At 51.2% G+C, this 17,500-nt stretch overlaps 1 protein-coding gene and 1 long non-coding RNA gene across 3 annotated transcripts in view; one reads left to right on the plus strand and one right to left on the minus strand.

Moving 5' to 3' along the window:
• Positions 1-999: 999 nt before the first annotated feature.
• Positions 1,000-17,500, minus strand: part of kif26aa (kinesin family member 26Aa) — a 17,279-nt gene continuing 778 nt past the window's right edge. The window contains exons 1-12 of one of the 2 annotated variants that reach the window (XM_079364868.1): positions 14,082-14,250; positions 13,058-13,250; positions 12,666-12,872; positions 11,933-12,026; positions 11,594-11,850; positions 11,152-11,335; positions 9,656-9,812; positions 8,747-8,909; positions 5,200-8,224; positions 2,949-3,139; positions 2,471-2,621; positions 1,000-1,638 (exon numbers count right to left, since the gene is read on the minus strand). In XM_079364868.1, the coding sequence (XP_079220994.1) occupies positions 1,451-1,638; positions 2,471-2,621; positions 2,949-3,139; positions 5,200-8,224; positions 8,747-8,909; positions 9,656-9,812; positions 11,152-11,335; positions 11,594-11,850; positions 11,933-12,026; positions 12,666-12,872; positions 13,058-13,250; positions 14,082-14,098 (4,827 nt within the window). In that variant the 5' untranslated portion in view covers positions 14,099-14,250 and the 3' untranslated portion in view covers positions 1,000-1,450. Of the gene's footprint in view, positions 1,639-2,470; positions 2,622-2,948; positions 3,140-5,199; positions 8,225-8,746; positions 8,910-9,655; positions 9,813-11,151; positions 11,336-11,593; positions 11,851-11,932; positions 12,027-12,665; positions 12,873-13,057; positions 13,251-14,081; positions 14,251-17,500 lie in introns of those variants that run through there. The other variant, XM_079364867.1, reaches the window with a different exon arrangement.
• The window catches only part of LOC306837366, a 35,496-nt gene continuing 30,283 nt past the window's right edge, over positions 12,288-17,500 (plus strand). Inside the window, exon 1 of the long non-coding RNA XR_013780920.1 lies at positions 12,288-12,375. This is a non-coding gene — a long non-coding RNA (uncharacterized lncRNA). The remainder of the gene's footprint in view (positions 12,376-17,500) is intronic.

Below are 17,500 nucleotides of genomic sequence, written 5' to 3' on the forward strand. Positions count from 1 at the left end.
CTTTAATAAACTATGTAATGAAAAATAATCACACCTTTCAGAAGCATCGCTTTCTGACAAACATGATCTAAAACAAACACTCCCGTTAGCGCCACGCAGCGGCTGAACCATCGATCACACAGACTGATGACGCCATCTTTGTTTTTAAAGGATCAGCGTCAGCACTTCTGTTGGCTGATATTTCACTGAGTCATGACTTGGAGAACAGCTGAGTCAGGAAGAACAGCTGAGTCATGACTCGGAGAACAGCTGAATCATGACTTGGAGAACAGCTGAGTCAGGAAGAACAGCTGAGTCATGACTCGGAGAACAGCTGAGACATGAAGAACAGCTGAGTCATGACTCGGAGAACAGCTGAGACATGAAGAACAGCTGAGTCATGAAGAACAGCTGAGTTATGACTTGGAGAACAGCTGAGACATGAAGAACAGCTGAGTCATGAAGAACAGCTGAGTCATGACTTGGAGAACAGCTGAGACATGAAGAACAGCTGAGTCATGAAGAACAGCTGAGTCATGACTTGGAGAACAGCTGAATCATGACTTAGAGAACAGCTGAGACATGAAGAACAGCTGAGTCATGACTTGGAGAACAGGTGAGACATGAAGAACAGCTGAATCATGACTTGGAGAACAGCTGAATCATGACTTGGAGAACAGCTGAGTCATGACTCGGAGAACAGCTGAATCATGACTTGGAGAACAGCTGAATCATGACTTGGAGAACAGCTGAATCATCACTTAGAGAACAGCTGAGTCATGACTTGGAGAACAGCTGAATCATGACTTGGAGAACAGCTGAATCATGACTTGGAGAACAGCTGAATCATGACTTAGAGAACAGCTGAGTCATGACTTGGAGAACAGCTGAATCATGACTTGGAGAACAGCTGAATCATGACTTGGAGAACAGCTGAATCATGACTTGGAGAACAGCTGAATCATCACTTAGAGAACAGCTGAGTCATGACTTGGAGAACAGCTGAATCATGACTTAGAGAACAGCTGAGTCATGACTTGGAGAACAGCTGAGTCATGACTTAGAGAACAGCTGAATCATGACTTGGAGAACAGCTGAGTCATGACTTGGAGAACAGCTGAGTCATGACTTAGAGAACAGCTGAATCATGACTTGGAGAACAGCTGAGTCATGACTTGGAGAACAGCTGAGTCATGACTTGAAGTATAGCAGCAGACGAGACAGTGTGTTAACATCAAGGACGCCACAGACGAGGAGCGTTTTAACGGGATAATCCTCTGAACAAACACGAGACAAATCCACACGAGATTTCACAGAATCTCACAAGATCAAACGTTTCCAGGAGCGTCTCCGTCCGTCACTCATCGTTGATTGGCGGCGCCACAGTTCAGTCTCTTCATATTGGAAATTAACAGTGATGAGAGAAGTAACTGTTGCAGTACCACATGTGTCCACCGGGGCAGAGGTCCTCTCACACCTCCACCTCCTGCTGTCCTCCCTGCGTGGTGGCGTGGGCCGACGCCACGGCGATGTCGAAGCAGGTCTCCATCATGACCCGAGACTTGCAGAGGTTGACGCAGTACTCAAGCTCGGTCGTCACCTGAGCCAGAGCCTCCAGGTACTCCTGGGACTCCGGGTCCAGGTCCTGGTCCACGTCGACTAGAAGGAGAGACAGAAAGAGAGGATTATTCTTCCAAATGTTCAAAACAAAGACCAGGTCTACAGAGAGCCAGACTCTGAGGGCTGCTCTCCAAACACTCAACCTGAGCCCACGACTCAAAATGGAGACAGGGATCAGGTCTACAGAGAGCCAGACTCTGAGGGCTGCTCTCCAGATGCTCAACCTGAGGCCACGACTCAAAATGGAGACAGGGATCAGGTCTACAGAGAGCCAGACTCTGAGGCTACCACCAGCTGGGAACACGTCTCCTCTTTAATGTTCCTCCGGCCCCCCCGGGGAGTCGGCCTGGCTTTCAACACAATTCGACACAGTGGCCACAGGCGGTCACACGATGCACGCTGACGCCTTCACGTGTTCTTGAAGCGGGCGGTCGAGTCTCGACCAGCTGTCAACAATAAAAGACTTCCTGTTCCACGCCACACGCCACACGCCACACTCTCAGGCCGACCGGTCTGATTCATTCGGATAAATTCACAGATCAATAAAAAAACAAAACGTGTTAAATACAGACGTGTCAGGAGTTGATCCGTGATCAACCTGTAGAGTCTGTTTGATGCATTAGATCGATTAGTCATGCCTGTCTCACTTTTCCTGACGCTGCCAGAGATGAAGCATCATATCACTTTTATTAATGCAATCCAGGACCAGGACCAGGACCAGGACCACATCAAACCCATAAAGACCCGCACACTGATCCAGCTGTTCATTCTGTACTTTCTCATGACCTTTGACCTGACAGCTGACCCGGCTGCTGTAGCCAATGAGAGCAGGGTCTTCAGGTGATCTCAGGTAGAGCAGGGTCATACTCACACTCTCCGCTCCACCTGCCCGGGTCGACCATCAGCCGGCTCTTGGCCTCGTCCAGCTCCGCCCGCAGCCTCTCGTGTTTGCTCGTCAGCTCGCTGATCTGCTGCTGCCGCTTCTCCAGCATCCTGAGCCGGGCGTTAAAGTAGAGCGGACCCTGAGGAGCCGAGAACACAAGCTGCTCAGGTGACCTGTTCAGGTGACCTGCTCAGGTGACCTGCTCAGGTGACCTGCTCAGGTGACCTGTTCAGGTGACCTGCTCAGATGACCTGCTCAGGTGACCTGTTCAGGTGACCTGCTCAGGTGACCTGTTCAGGTGACCTGCTCAGATGACCTGCTCAGGTGACCTGTTCAGATGACCTGCTCAGGTGACCTGTTCAGGTGACCTGCTCAGGTGACCTGCTCAGATGACCTGCTCAGGTGACCTGTTCAGGTGACCTGCTCAGGTGACCTGTTAAATTCAAACATTTAAAGTAAACATCACCTCTGACCCCGGCGTCTCCTCCTTCCTCCTCTGCAGACACTCCACGTCGTCGATCTCGTACACCTTGATCTCAAAGGGCTTCTTCAGTGCCCCGCCCACTGACGGAGGCTCCACCCACTGACCCCCCACCTTCCTGCCCAGAGAGGAGGGGTCAGGGAGGGGGGCGGGGATCAGACGGCGTCTCTGAAAACCTGAGGAAGGTGAAAGTGACGTTAAGTGAACAGGGATTATTTCAGGTTTGATTGAGTTCAGGTGCTCGTTACTCTGACTGAGCTTCATCGTGGTCATTTCAGCCTCGCCAAAACCCAACGACCATCTGCACTGAAGTTTGAAAACCAGCGGTGTCAAGCTGTTATATTTACTGACTCTGTGCACGAGGCTGTCAGGAAGCTGCTGGAAGAATTAATATCATGATAAACATTCAGACGCAGGGCGATGAAAGCACGGCGGTCTGCCAGCGAGGACTGAACAGTAGTGACAGATCGAGGAGCGCACGAGGGGACGCCGAGGCTGGATGAATTATTCATGAGGCAGATCACACGAGCACCAGCCACCGCCGCTGAGCCGCATGAATCACAATCAGCTGCTGAGCGTTCGCAGCACGGACGCAGAACACCGGCTCAGATAACGGCGGGGAGAGGGGTGAATTCATGCGGAGATAATAACACCTGTACCCTTCAACGTGAAGAGGCGCTCTCATCGCCAACATCACACGCTCTACTGGACGGCAGCGATGTTGGAAAAAGTCATAAATATGTTAATTTGTGGACGGAGCTTCCTGAAGAGTTTGATAACTCTGTACTCTGGATCTGATTGGACCAGAGAAGGTGGGCGGGGCTTTGAAGGCCGTTTTGGACGCCCCTGGGTTTTCCAGATATGAGAGCAGTTATCAGGTGAACAGGTGTTGCAGCGATGGAAGCGGGCAGTGGAACTGCTTCAGATAGAAGTGATTGTACCCGAGCTAAAAAGCCTCTGCATGTTTCTAATAAGCTCCAGCAGCAGAAAGCTGCTCAAACTAGGATCAATGTTGGAGATGAAACATGGAGAGAGGTTAGAACGCAGAAAGCTTTACAGACCCATGCAGAGCTGGCTAAACACTGAAGCTACAGTGTCCACCACATGCAGAGCTGGCTAAACACTGAAGCTACAGTGTCCACCACATGCAGAGCTGGCTAAACACTGAAGCTACAGTGTCCACCACATGCAGAGCTGGCTAAACACTGAAGCTACAGTGTCCACCACATGCAGAGCTGGCTAAACCCTGAAGATACAGTGTCCTCCACATGCAGAGCTGGCTAAACACTGAAGCTACAGTGTCCACCACATGCAGAGCTGACTAAACACTGAAGCTACAGTGTCCACCACATGCAGAGCTGGCTAAACACTGAAGCTACAGTGTCCACCACATGCAGAGCTGGCTAAACACTGAAGCTACAGTGTCCTCCACATGCAGAGCTGGCTAAACACTGAAGCTACAGTGTCCACCACACGCAGAGCTGGCTAAACACTGAAGCTACAGTGTCCTCCACATGCAGAGCTGGCTAAACACTGAAGCTACAGTGTCCTCCACATGCAGAGCTGGCTAAACACTGAAGCTACAGTGAGAGAGGTTAGAATGCAGTAACTGGATGTTACATTGAGACGGCGACATAAGGAAGCGCGAGCTGCTCCTGACAGCTGCTGCAGTCAGGTCAACCTCTCGTTTTTATCAGGGTCAGGAGGAGTGACAGAGAGAGTCCCCTCGACGTCATCTTTTGTTTAGTTTTGATTGAGAGCCCCCGTTGGTGGAATTGCGACGCCATAAACGTCATTATTAGAACAGATGGTAAGCCTCTAATGGTTCTGAGAGAAGATCATTCTTTAGGATTTGGTCTGCAGGGGCGGACTGGTAATCTGGCATAACGTGCATTTTAAAGGTGGGCAGAGGAATTCTGGGGCCAACAGAGGAGGGGCCTCTGCCAGCAGCTGGTTGGCCCCATGTTGTCACCTACAGCGCCGACCCAACCCCCGATCTCTGTCCTCTGCAGCTCAGTAATACACGAGCGTCCTGGAGGTTTAATAACCAGAATTTCAGATTTAAATGGATATTCAACGTTTGAATAATGTGATGATACGATGAGTAAGGACATCGTGTAGAGTCATCACAAATTCAGTCCACGCTGGTATTTGTGTCTATTATAGTTCATTCGCTGCTTTGTGTGGTTTTAAGCCGCCCCCCCCCCCCCCCCCCCCCGTTATAAAATTGACCTACCGTTTCCTCTCTTCTTGGGCGATTTAGAAACTCTGCTCCTATTGGACGAGGACACTCCACTCTCACTCATGGAGTCGTGTGCTGAAGAGGTGCTGCCGGTGGTCTCACTATCTCGGATCATGCTCTCATAGCCGCTGCTCCCCCCGCTGTGGTAAAACAGGGCGGTGCGGCCCATGGCGGGGGGCAGCTCCCCACTCAGGATGCTGCTGTTGTCGCTGCCATGCCCGCTGCTGTAGCGCTGCGGCCTCCGAGGCGCGGTGATCTTGCTGTAAGGTGAGGGGAGCAGCGTGCTGTTTGCCGACCCACTAACACTTTTAATTTCATCATTTCCTGTCAATCCAGAACCGAGCTGCTTCCTTTGGCTCCCAGTGACCAGCTCGCTGACCCGGCTGTTTGCTGCCCTGCTGATTGCCTGCTTTGTTCCCATGATGGTTCCTCTTCCCGTCTTAGCTCCTGTACCTGACCGAGCTGGGGACTTTCCAGTTGTTGGTAGGCTGGTGTGGCGGCCAGCTTCATTATCAAACGGTTTAGGGGAAGAGCTCTGGCTCTTGGAACTGCTTGCAGACAAAGTTCGAACCTTTGCCTCCCCACAAAGTGCCGGACGTGGGCTGCTTGTGGAGCCAGAGGCTGGAAGTCCAAGTCTTGGCACTGATCTGTTGGACCTGTTGCTGCCTCCTTGAGTAGCACCACTGTTCTCTGTGAAGAGTTCAGGCTTAGACCCTGTTAACATCTGACTGTCACATTTCTCCAGAGACAGCAGACTCCCATAAGACTTTGAAGACTCTGCTTTAGCACCTCGGGTCCTCAGGCTTGAAGATGTCCTGGCAAAGCCATGTTCAGTTTTTAAACTAGAAGTCCTGTGGCTGAAGGATTCTGCTCGGAGTCTGAGGGTAAATGCTTCCTCTGAGGTTGATGTCTTTGGGAATTTACTGAAGTCACTGCTTGTTTTTAAGGCACTTGAGGATAGCACAGCCCGCGTCTTTACTTCTTGGCTTGACTGTCTGACAGGTACAGCAGGAGGAGAGATGTTTCCAGATTCAGATTTACAGATCATGCTGCTTTTTTGTCCATTTGACTTTTTTCCCAGTGATGAACACCTGAGGGTCCCTGACACTGAAGGGCCTTCAGGACCCAACATCAGTTCAGAACCCTGGGGAGTGGAAACTGTACCAAGAGTTGTTGCACCTCGGGTAAGACGTGGCAGTTTGATGAGAGTATCTGATCTCCTGCTGCTGGTCTTTTCACAACCATCCACAATCCTTTGAGTTGACGGAGACATGTGTGCCTTTGGTGGCCGAGGTACGCTGTGACTGTTCCCTCCTGGCCTCTTAGATGAAGCACTGCTTGTGCCAATTCTTGGCTTACCTGCAGAGAGAAACTCAACCTCTCTTGATTCAGAATCTCTGCTTCCCTGAAGCGAAAAGTTTTCACGTCTGCCTTCCTGTCTGCTGCAGCCCACAGCTGCAGATGAGGTAGGCTTGGTTTTTCTGGGAAGACTGGAATGGGTGTTGCGAGGGGGAATAGAGGCCGACGTCAAAGTGTTCAGAGTATTTGCTCTTGCTTTAAGAGGGTCTTTGAAAGGGAACTGGTTTGGGTCAGGGGAGGCAGGGCATTTGTTTGGAGTCGCAGGGTCACTATCCAGCTCTGAGAAACAGATGCCACTGTCATGCAGGGAGCGCTTGATGCCTTGTAAGGGCTGTCTGTGAAATGTACTTGGTGAGGTAAACATAGAAGGAGTCTCTGTTGATGTATTGTTGTCCCTCATGTAAAGCCTGTCTCTTGAACGTATGTCTTCACTTGCCCATGAACTGACAGTTGGCTGACTGTTGGCTTGCTGTGAAAACAAAGTTTGCTGGCAGTTGGCTCCAACATCAGGCGCAGGTCCATCCGCTCCATGCTGAGTGGTGAATGCATCATACTCATCGTTAATACTGCTGATAATGCTTACAGGGCGCGAGCCATAAGCTGCGGCCTGCCAGGAACAGTCTGTGTTGAAGCTGAGGAGGTTGGATGGTCGGCCGTTGTCTGGGACGAGGCCGAGAGGAAGCTCCTCGACGACAGTAAACACAAGCTCATCCTCCCCGTTCAATTCCACAGGCTGCTGAAGAGTCACCGTCGTCCTCAGGATATCGCTGTCCAGGCATCTTCTGAACAACGCTGCCCGAAGATTGTTGACCTCCATGGAGCCTCTGGTTGTTAGAGGGACCCTCTCAGTGTATGCAGACCCCGTGGGTTGGCCTTGCCTCAGTGCTTGTTGACTCATTCCCACAGGTGGAGTCCTGCCAACAACCTCACTACACTGTGACTCTGCTGGGTCGGTCCTGGAGAAGGGTGCTGAAGCAGATGGTTTGGGTAAACCTCCTTTTAGGTAGAGCTTCTCTCGAACTACAGGCTCTGAGTCCTGAGACAGACGTCCACTGGGCGTCACCTCACATGGCTGCAGGTGGCTTGATGAAAGTTTCTCACCATCTCCACTCGTCCTCTTGGAACTCTCTACTCTAGTGTTTTGTTCTTGATCAGGTTTATTTGTGTACGTGGTTGGTAAGACCCTGACGGAGCTTTGATCAGGTTTTGGTGGTGAAGCGGCCCCAGTTTGAGTTCTGAGCCCAACCACAAGTGTTGTTTTGCCCTCTGTACCAAACGGTGCAGGGCCCTCACTTCCATCGATGCAGTCGAGTCTCTCCTGCAACTCTGCAAAGGTGTTACACTTCAAGTGGTCTCCATCAGACCTGGGTGCATCCTTGACTCGCTTTTTGTTCAGAGAGGGGATTATTGGAACGAAAGAAGGCGGCCCTTCGTTGTCGCTCAGTTCTCTGTCTGAAATGGCCGCCCCTCCAGGTCCGACATAGATGACGGTGTCGCAGGAGTGTTCGCTGCTTGAGGAATAATCAGGATCACTGGAAAGAACAAGAGTGGCATCTGGATCCAGGGCTATGGTTCGAGGATGGAAGGGTCGAAGATGAGGATGTCGATGGGATGGGCCTTCCTCACAAGAACTTTCCCCTCCAGATGAACTGGAGGCATGCTGCAGAAACAAAAGAAAAACCAGTATGAGCATGTTCTGTATCGGTCATCGTGAGGGCAGATCCAGTCCTGGAGAGTCTTCAGTCAATACGGTGTGAGGTTTAAAGATCGGACTGAGACGTACAAGCTGGTAACTTCTGTTCCCATGTTGCTCTTTAATCTATAAAACACAAACAGCCTGGACTCTAACTCCAGAGGCTCCAGCCCCTGAAGGGAAAGTCCTATTGATTATCTGACATTTCATGGTGGAGAAAACTCAGTGACTCTCTGAGCTGATATTCAGATGTGCATTATAGATGAGAAGGTTTTTACACCCTCAGGAAACATGGCTAGAAATGTTTTTATTTTCAGCATAAAAAACCTATAAAACAAAACAACATTAAACTCGACCGATTGTTTCAGAGGGAAAATATCTTTAAATCTTTCACCCATAATTCAAAGTGTCCTGAATAACAGAACAGAATCTTCCAGGAGAGATGATCCCTCAGCTGGAGAATTAAAAGCTGAATAATAAATGAAGAACCTTTGACTTCTTCTTCCTCATGCGGTGGATGCGGGAAGCCAGCTGCACCGTGGTCAGCGTCTCCATGTAGTTGGCCGGGGAGTCGGAGATGTGGGCGATCATGGTGGTTCGACAGTTGATGTTGCCCAGAGATTCACTGAGCAGCATGGTGAGCTTGCTGTCCCTGAATAATACATCAAGAAACCCCTCGTTAGCCCCCAAAAAGAGCCGGTGCAGCGCAGGCCCAAGAAAACCCCCCAGGATCCCAGGAACCATTCATTACCCCGCACACGAGTCGGGTACGGATGAGTCAAAAGGAATAGGAATGATCGTCATTTGTCTTTAATGAAGCTTTGAACATGTGTTCATGCAAACGACATGAAACCTGCTGCCTTTAAAAAAGCTGCACACACACATACTGTGATGTCAGCTCCTTCACTTCACCCTGTGGAGATCCACTTCACTATTTCAGAGTTCTTCTCTGCCTCTAAAGGTTGAACATGTCTCTCCACTGAGAGAGGTTGAGGGTTCGATTCCCGGAAAGACACTTAACACTAAGTTTCTCCCGCTGCTCTGTGAGCGGCGTGTGACTGAAAGACCCCCCACCAGCGGAGCAAAATGCCAGGTTGATTATTTTCATTGTTCATGAGCTGAGGCTCTTAGCAGACATACGTAGCATCCAAGCAGCAGAACATGTGATGAAAATAAAAAACAAAGGAACAGCCAATGAATGAAGAGCAGATAAAACGGAAGCACTTAGCCAAACAAACACGCGGCCTGCTAACAAATGCCCACAAGCTGGAGAATATGTTAATTAGCATTAGCATGTGTTATTCATTAGCCTCTTGGGACCAACAGATTTAAATATCTGTTTTTCAGCCTGGCTCATCCAACACGCTTCATTAACATTCCCAGAGTGCGAGGTCGTACCTGTAGGGAACATGTTTGGCCCCGTTGGCGAGGGCCAGTATGACGTTTCCCAGCGCAGACAGGGACAGACACTGCCCCCCGCCCCCCTCTCTGGTCCTGCTGATGTCCGTCTCACAGCTCCCCAAATCCAGGAGGTGGAGCCGACTCCGCCCGGACACTGGGAGACAGAGAAAAGTCTCTTTAAGGAGAAGATTCAATGATTGATTAGTTTACAGACATGATCAATCGCTCTTTGAATAATGGATTGACTGTTAGCTTCTCCAGAGATGATAAAGTCCTCACATGTCCTCAGATCTGAATCCATTAACTCTGGCATCATCCTAACCTCTGACTCTTCCTGTCCCACAGTCGAGTCCCAATCCAAGATCAACCTGTCCCACAGCCGAGTCCCAATCCAAGATCAACCCGTCCCACAGTCGAGTCCCAATCCAAGATCAACCTGTCCCACAGTCGAGTCCCAATCCAAGATCAACCTGTCCCACAGTCGAGTCCCAATCCAAGATCAACCTGTCCCACAGCCGAGTCCCAATCCAAGATCAACCTGTCCCACAGTCGAGTCCCAATCCAAGATCAACCCGTCCCACAGTCGAGTCCCAATCCAAGATCAACCTGTCCCACAGTCGAGTCCCAATCCAAGATCAACCCGTCCCACAGTCGAGTCCCAATCCAAGATCAACCTGTCCCACAGTCGAGTCCCAATCCAAGATCAACCTGTCCCACAGTCGAGTCCCAATCCAAGATCAACCTGTCCCACAGTCGAGTCCCAATCCAAGATCAACCTGTCCCACAGTCGAGTCCCAATCCAAGATCAACCTGTCCCACAGTCGAGTCATCTAGTCCCAAAAACAAATACAGAACAATTTAGTCCAAAGTCTATACCAAGTCCCAAGTCATGATCAAACCCGGAGTCCAGAGTCTTAGCCGAGACAGAAAACTGAGGTCTAGACTCAGTTGTCTGGTTTGATTTCTGTAAAAAGTTTAGTCTTCATCAGTCTCATGAATCTTGTTTTCAGATTTCTGTTGAATTGTTCTTTTGACACATTTTAAAATCGTTTTTGTTGTTCATGAAACTTGAAGACGTTCTGCCCCCTTCAGGTGAAGTGTTGAAATCGTTTTCTCTCTGCTAGTTCTTGTTTCAGAGGAACGATGTGTGTGGATGGTCCACATCAGCAGGATTCTCAAAGTGCTGAGAGTGGACAGTTTCAGGGAGCCGGTCTATAAACAGGACGCCCAGGCTTCACGCCTCATTAGCCATGCAGATTTATTCCAGCCGGGCGAGAGGCGGTGAAACACTAATAACAGTGGAAGTGTGTGTGTGGCAGGTAAGCGTGGGCGGAGGTGGTGTTAGCGTAGCCTCTCTGCTAGTTCATGTGTTTGTGAGCAGGATCATCAGTCGACGGAGACATGAAGAGATGAAGCAGCTCAGCTAACGTTCACAGTGTAGGAAACATGGACGTCGTCTTTCTCAGTATGCATCCTCAAACAAACCCACTGACCTGCTGCCTTGCTGCTCTTGTCCAGCCTCTCCTGGTTGACGTGTAGGGTGAACAGGAAGTGCGAGTTCCTCCGAGCTTCCTGGTCGCTCAGCTCCCGGCTGCTCCTTCTTGCTGCAAGGGCGGCGTCCAGGAATAAAGCTGCTCGCTCTGCGCAGGTCGCTCGCAGCTCCGTCTGGTTCTGAAGCTGGTGGAGAAAAAGAGAAAGATGTGAGATAGGATGATGACGACACATGCACGCTGTGAAGTGTGCTGAATAAAAGAAGTCCTCAGGGTTCACTCAGACGTCTCTCCCTGAGATACGACCCAGAGAACGGACGAGAGGCCAAACGAAGACAGAATGAGGTTTGATGAAAAGACAAAGGGAGGAAAGTGTCAGAGAGAAACGACAGGACGAGTAATTGGACAGAGAGAAGTCCCTGAGGAGCTGTGAGACTGTCTCTACCTGGGATCCACAGAGGGGGTCTTCTTGCAGTGACACAGCTGGGCTCGGGACCTCCTGGTGGCCCCCCGCTGAGGACAGGAGGTCGGTGAGCGTCTCCTCCCGTCCCGAGATCTCCACCGCAGAGACTCTGACGGAGAAACGAGCTCCAGACTTCTCCCTCCGCTCTTCGATCACCTTAAAGAGCCACGAGATCGCCGTGGGGGCCACGCCCAGGCTCTGCGTGGAGCAGTCCTGACCAATCATGGTGTACGTCTTACCTGAAGGGGCGGAGTCAACACAACAATGAAGTCAGGCTACAGAAAAGAGTGTGTGTGTATGTGTGTGTGTTTGTGTATGTACCCAGATTAGCATGTCCAAAGCAGAAGATGCAGCCGTCTGCTCCGTTAACAACCGACTGGATCACCTCAGCCACCGTCCCCGAACACACCTCAGCCTATCAGGAGAGAGATTCAGTCAGTACCGACCAATCAGAGTTACATCCAGTCAGTACGACCAATCACAGAGTTACATCCAGTCAGTACCGACCAATCACAGAGTTACATCCAGTCAGTACGACCAATCACAGAGTTACATCCAGTCAGTACGACCAATCACAGAGTTACATCCAGTCAGTACCGACCAATCACAGAGTTACATCCAGTCAGTACCGACCAATCACAGAGTGACAGCAGACACTCTGTGATGTGATTTTGTTTCTCATCAGTCAAAACAACGAAGTCTTGGTGCATATTTGCTGCAGAGCATCTCTGACCCCAAACTAACAGAGGTCAAGAGGTCAAGAGGTCACTGTTTTAAAATCACATTCAGGAGACGTTCATGTGACTGAACTCTCGAAATATGACTCACACTGTTCACACCTGTGTTCAGCTTCTCCCTGAACGAGACGGCAGCATGACATCACTCACACTCACACACACACACACACACACACACACACACACACACACACACACACACACACACTCTTTGATCAAACTGTGAGAGCGGAGCTGCAGACTCCGGCTCGGACCGCAGAAGGAGGGAGCAGCTAACACGTCACACAGCTGCTGGTTCTGGTCTGATCCGGTCTCACCTGTGAAGCGTCCTGCGTGAAGACGGCGTCAAACATGAAGGTCTTTGGAGCGGAGTAGGAGGGTCGTCTCTGAGAGGAGGAGGAGTTACCACCTGACGACGTCTCGCAGAGAGTCAGCTGCTTCTTTCTGCCGTCCACCTTCAGGAGGGACATGGACTCGGAGGACTCGTTGCTGGGGACTGAACAGATCCGGACCATGACCCGGACCTGGAGACAGACACAGTCCACATCAGACACAGATTTATGTAACGTAGACCCTGACCCTAAAAAGACTCAAACCTGTTCAGATGTTTACGGCCTGCTCTCCACACTCCAGGACCAATCAACATGAAGCATGTTAACAAGGACCAATCAGAGGCCAGCACAACAAAGATGAGTCAGACAGTCCTTACCTTCCCCATCCCCGGCGAGTCCTTGACCTTTGACCCAGCCCGAAGCAGACATGGCGGGACGGCGGGAGGCGAAAGCTGCAGCGCCCCGCTGAAGCCCCCAGAGTACAGCAGGAGGTCCGGGTCCTCGCCGGGCGGGGAGGCGGGGCCAGGATGGGACTTCTTCCTGCGGGACAGACTGAGCTTCTGAGCCGCCCTGAAGAAGGAACAGATTAAAATAATTAAAAGTTTTCATTATTTAACGTCTTAATAAGGCGTGAATCTGAGTCTGTGGGACTCAAAGGGTTAAACAGCAGCGCTCAGAGAGTCCGGACTGCGTGCATCATCCTGAGACACGGCGGTCCTTCCTGAGACACGGTGGTCCTTCCTGAGACACGGCGGTCCTTCCTGAGACACGGCGGTCCTTCCTGAGACACGGTGGTCCTTCCTGAGACACGGCGGTCCTTCCTGAGACACGGCGGTCCTTCCTGAGACACGCCGGTCCTTCCTGAGACACGCCGGTCCTTCCTGAGACACGGCGGTCCTTCCTGAGACACGGCGGTCCGGTTCACAGGTCGGTCGTTTCTCGACTCGTTTCATGAAACAAACACCGACGTGTAAACTGACCAAGAACAGGAAGTGACCACCCACAACACCTCAACAGGTCATCGACGCCTGTGGGAACAAAGCATGCTGGGATACATGGCCACATGGGCCATGAGGTCATCGTGGTGCGTCCAAATCAAACGGTGGTTATCTAAAGGTCGTTTCAGGGTCAATGTTAGCTGACAGGTAGCTAGCAGGATTACAAACTCCCCCTAGTGGACACAGATGGTACTGAAAGCTGCACTACATGATGAACACGGGTCATGACGCAGAAACACGGGTCATGACGCAGGAACACGGGTCATGACGCAGGAACACGGGTCATGACGCAGGAACACGGGTCATGACGCAGGAACACGGGTCATGACGCAGGAACACGGGTCATGACGCAGGAACACGGGTCATGACGCAGGAACACGGGTCATGTCAGACGGATACTCACAGTTCCTTCCAGTCCATTATCAGGAACAGGAACTGGATCCAAACGTTCCCTCGTCCTCGTTCAGCATCGTAAAAGAACGAGATTTAGTCCAACCGGGCCAACGAGATCGCCAACCAGAGATCCAGTAAATCTCCAAAGTCCACCGGAGTACGCCGAGGAGGTTTTAAGAAAGACTTCTCCAGAACACGGGGTCTCTGACAGAACCCTGAAGACCACAACAGGAACCCAAAAACATCTGGACAGAATCTGTTCTGAGGTCTTCAGGTCTGAAGACCTGGGTTTGTCTCTTGGTTGATCCTGATTGGTCCTGATGAACCTGCAGCGGTATCAGTGCGTCCTGTACCAATCATTGAAGTGAGCTGGACTCACGGCTCCATCAGCGCTGAGTCGGCCATGTTTTCTCTTTGGTTAAACTTCACAAAGGTCGACGGTCCGTCCGGCTTCATTCTCACCAAACATCCAAAAGTGAAACTTTGACAGGAAGTCACATCGAGGAAACGTTACGCTGTCAACCAATCATCTCAGTGCTGCTCCGGAACCATTCCAGTCTACTTTGTTTTCAGCTGAGTCATGTTTTCAGAGAACACCTTCAAAATAAAAGCCTTTAAAAGAGTCAAGTTCCTCCACCAATCAAACAGCAGGTCTGTAATCATCAGAGCGTCATCTCGTCATCCTTCACACGTCGGGGAACTCTCCGCTCAGAGTTTCATGAAGAGGATCAGAGCCCGTCTCAGCGGCGGGAAGTTTTCAACCACAGAGGACGACTCTTTCTGTCGAGGCATGATCGCTAAAAGAGCGGCGAGGGAGGAAGGTCAGTTCAGCGTGGTCGCCCACCAACGCTTCATCAAACAGCTGAGAGCGTTCCTTTAATTCTCCTGCAGCAGCAGCTTGACCTCCTTCCCTTCGGTCTTCACTTCATCTCGTCTCCTCTCTCGTCTCCTCTCTCGTCTCCTCTCTCGTCTCCTCTCTCGTCTCCTCTCTCGTCTCCTCTCTCGTCTCCTCTCTCGTCTCCTCTCTCGTCCTCTTCTTTCCCCTCCTTGTTTCCCTCGTTCGCCCACCTCTCCCCTCTCTCTCTCTCTGCTCTCCTGTAGCTCCTCAGTCTGTTCCTGCAGTATCGCAATGCTCTTCCTCTCCACCCCTCCCTCCTGTGACTCGGGGCGAGCGAGCGAGGGAGAGAGAGAGGGATAAAGGAGTGAAGGAGGAGCGGGCGGATTCCTGCCTCTTGATGCTGCTGTTGCCGGGAAACGCTGGCGATGCTCCAACCTCCGTCTGTCCGCCTCGCTCACCTTCCCTCCTCCCTCTCTTCATGGCCCCGCCTCCTCCTCGTGTCCACACACAGCCGTGAACACACACACACACACACACACACACACACACACACACTGACGGTCTTTGAAGTCCAGCGTGTGTGTGTGTGTGTGTGTGTGTGTGTGTGTGTGTGTGTGTGTGTGTGTGTGTGTGTGTGTGTGTGTGTGTGTGTGTGTGTGTGTGTGTGTGTGTGTGTGTGTGTGTGTGTGTGTGTGTGTGTGTGTCGGGGAGTGGGGGTGTCATCTCATGAAGTATTCATGTAGCATGTCAAGTGTGTGTGTGTGTGTGTGTGTGTGTATGTGTGTATGTATGTATATGTGTGTGTGTGTGTAAGAACAGATTTGCTGATGGATCATGAATTTGATTATTAAATGAAGCATCAATTATTTAATAATCACTTGTGTTTGGGGTTCAGACTCTGCTGAACGCTCTGCCGGGCGCTCTGCTGAACGCTCTGCCGGGCGCTCTGCCGGGCGCTCTGCTGAACGCTCTGCCGGGCGCTCTGCTGAACGCTCTGCCGGGCGCTCTGCTGAACGCTCTGCCGGGCGCTCTGCTGAACGCTCTGCCGGGCGCTCTGCTGAACGCTCTGCCAGGCGCTCTGCCAGGCGCTCTGCCGGGCGCTCTGCTGAACGCTCTGCCAGGCGCTCTGCTGAACGCTCTGCCAGGCGCTCTGCTGAACGCTCTGCCAGGCGCTCTGCTGAACGCTCTGCCGGGCGCTCTGCTGAACGCTCTGCCGGGCGCTCTGCCAGCAGCAGGGTCAACAGGAGACGGCGTGTTAACATGAAGCTTGTGAGAAAGCTGCTGAGATTCACCGACCTGATCAGCTCGTTCAAAGATTCAGAACTCCTCTGCTGATTGGCTGCAGTATAAGCCCCGCCTCCTCCATGTTAACAGAAGGGACAAACTATAAAATACAAGTCAGGTAATGTTTCTCATCGTGCTGATTATGTCACAGACGTTTGAATTATTTAATGATATATTAAGAAGTATGATGTCATGATTGACAGCTGTGTGGACCAATGAGGTTCCTGCGTTGCTGTGAGCTGGATTATCAGAGTAGAGAAAGGTTTACGTCATACAGAATCTGAACCCACCTGAGCGACCTTTGACCTTTAACAGAAAGGTGATTCCATATTCATACCCACTCATTGGCCACGCCCACAGACGTCTCTATAGGTCACTCTGGATGGAAGCTGTGTTCTTCTTCTGTGGGAATGAAATGACAGAACGTTTCTGCTCCTCCCAGAAGAGTCGAGCATCCCACCAAGGAGAGTCGAGTTCCCCAAAGTGGATCTCTGGCTCCGGGCCCGAGAGTCCGTATCGACTCCCTGCATCAGATCTGCAGCAATGCACCAAAACCTGACCTGCACCGCGGCGGAGTAACCACGGCGGCTCAGAGGTCACTGACACACGAGTCACAGCTGCGTCTGACTTTGAAAAGTTTCTGGAGCATGCCTGATGCGTCTCTGAGCTCATCAGCGCTCCGTGTGATTGGTTCTGTTCATATAGCAGAGACCAGATCGACGTGTTTGACGCTCTAAGAACATCAGCTGGTCAAACAGGGCGCCGCCCACTCTCCACCAGGACGATGACGGACGCTTCTATAAAGATTCAGAAGTTTTCCATAAACACATGTTCAGTTTTAAAGCGTTAATGTTTATGTAACTCGTTCGGAAGGTGCTGATTGGTGGCGTGTTCACGGCGTTATTGGTGACTCCGGCGCCCCCTGGCGTCCAGTGCCTCACACTGCACATGCTCACTTCCTCCTCTTCAATATTAAAGATTAGAGGAGCTTCTCGTGCCGTTAAAAGGAGGTTCCTCCATGAGGTGATGAAGTTTGTAATTTTCCATTAGTGTTAGCATGAAGCTAACAAACATGGCGCTCTGTGAGAGGCTAACAAGCTAACGATCAATAACTAAGTGAAGAAAACTGATCCACCAACCAACGCAGAGAAGAGCTCTCTGAATCTGGATCAGCAGAGGCTGCGTGAGATGAACTCAGGAGAACTGAGGTTCCTTCAACACAGACCCAGAGGAACACTTACAGCAGAACACAGACAGGAGGGGGGGCGGGGCTTCAAGCCGTGAGGGAGGGACAGTGAGGAGGCCGG

This window comes from Symphodus melops, assembly GCF_947650265.1.
Source record: "Symphodus melops genome assembly, chromosome: 1".
Lineage (NCBI taxonomy): Eukaryota > Metazoa > Chordata > Actinopteri > Labriformes > Labridae > Symphodus > Symphodus melops.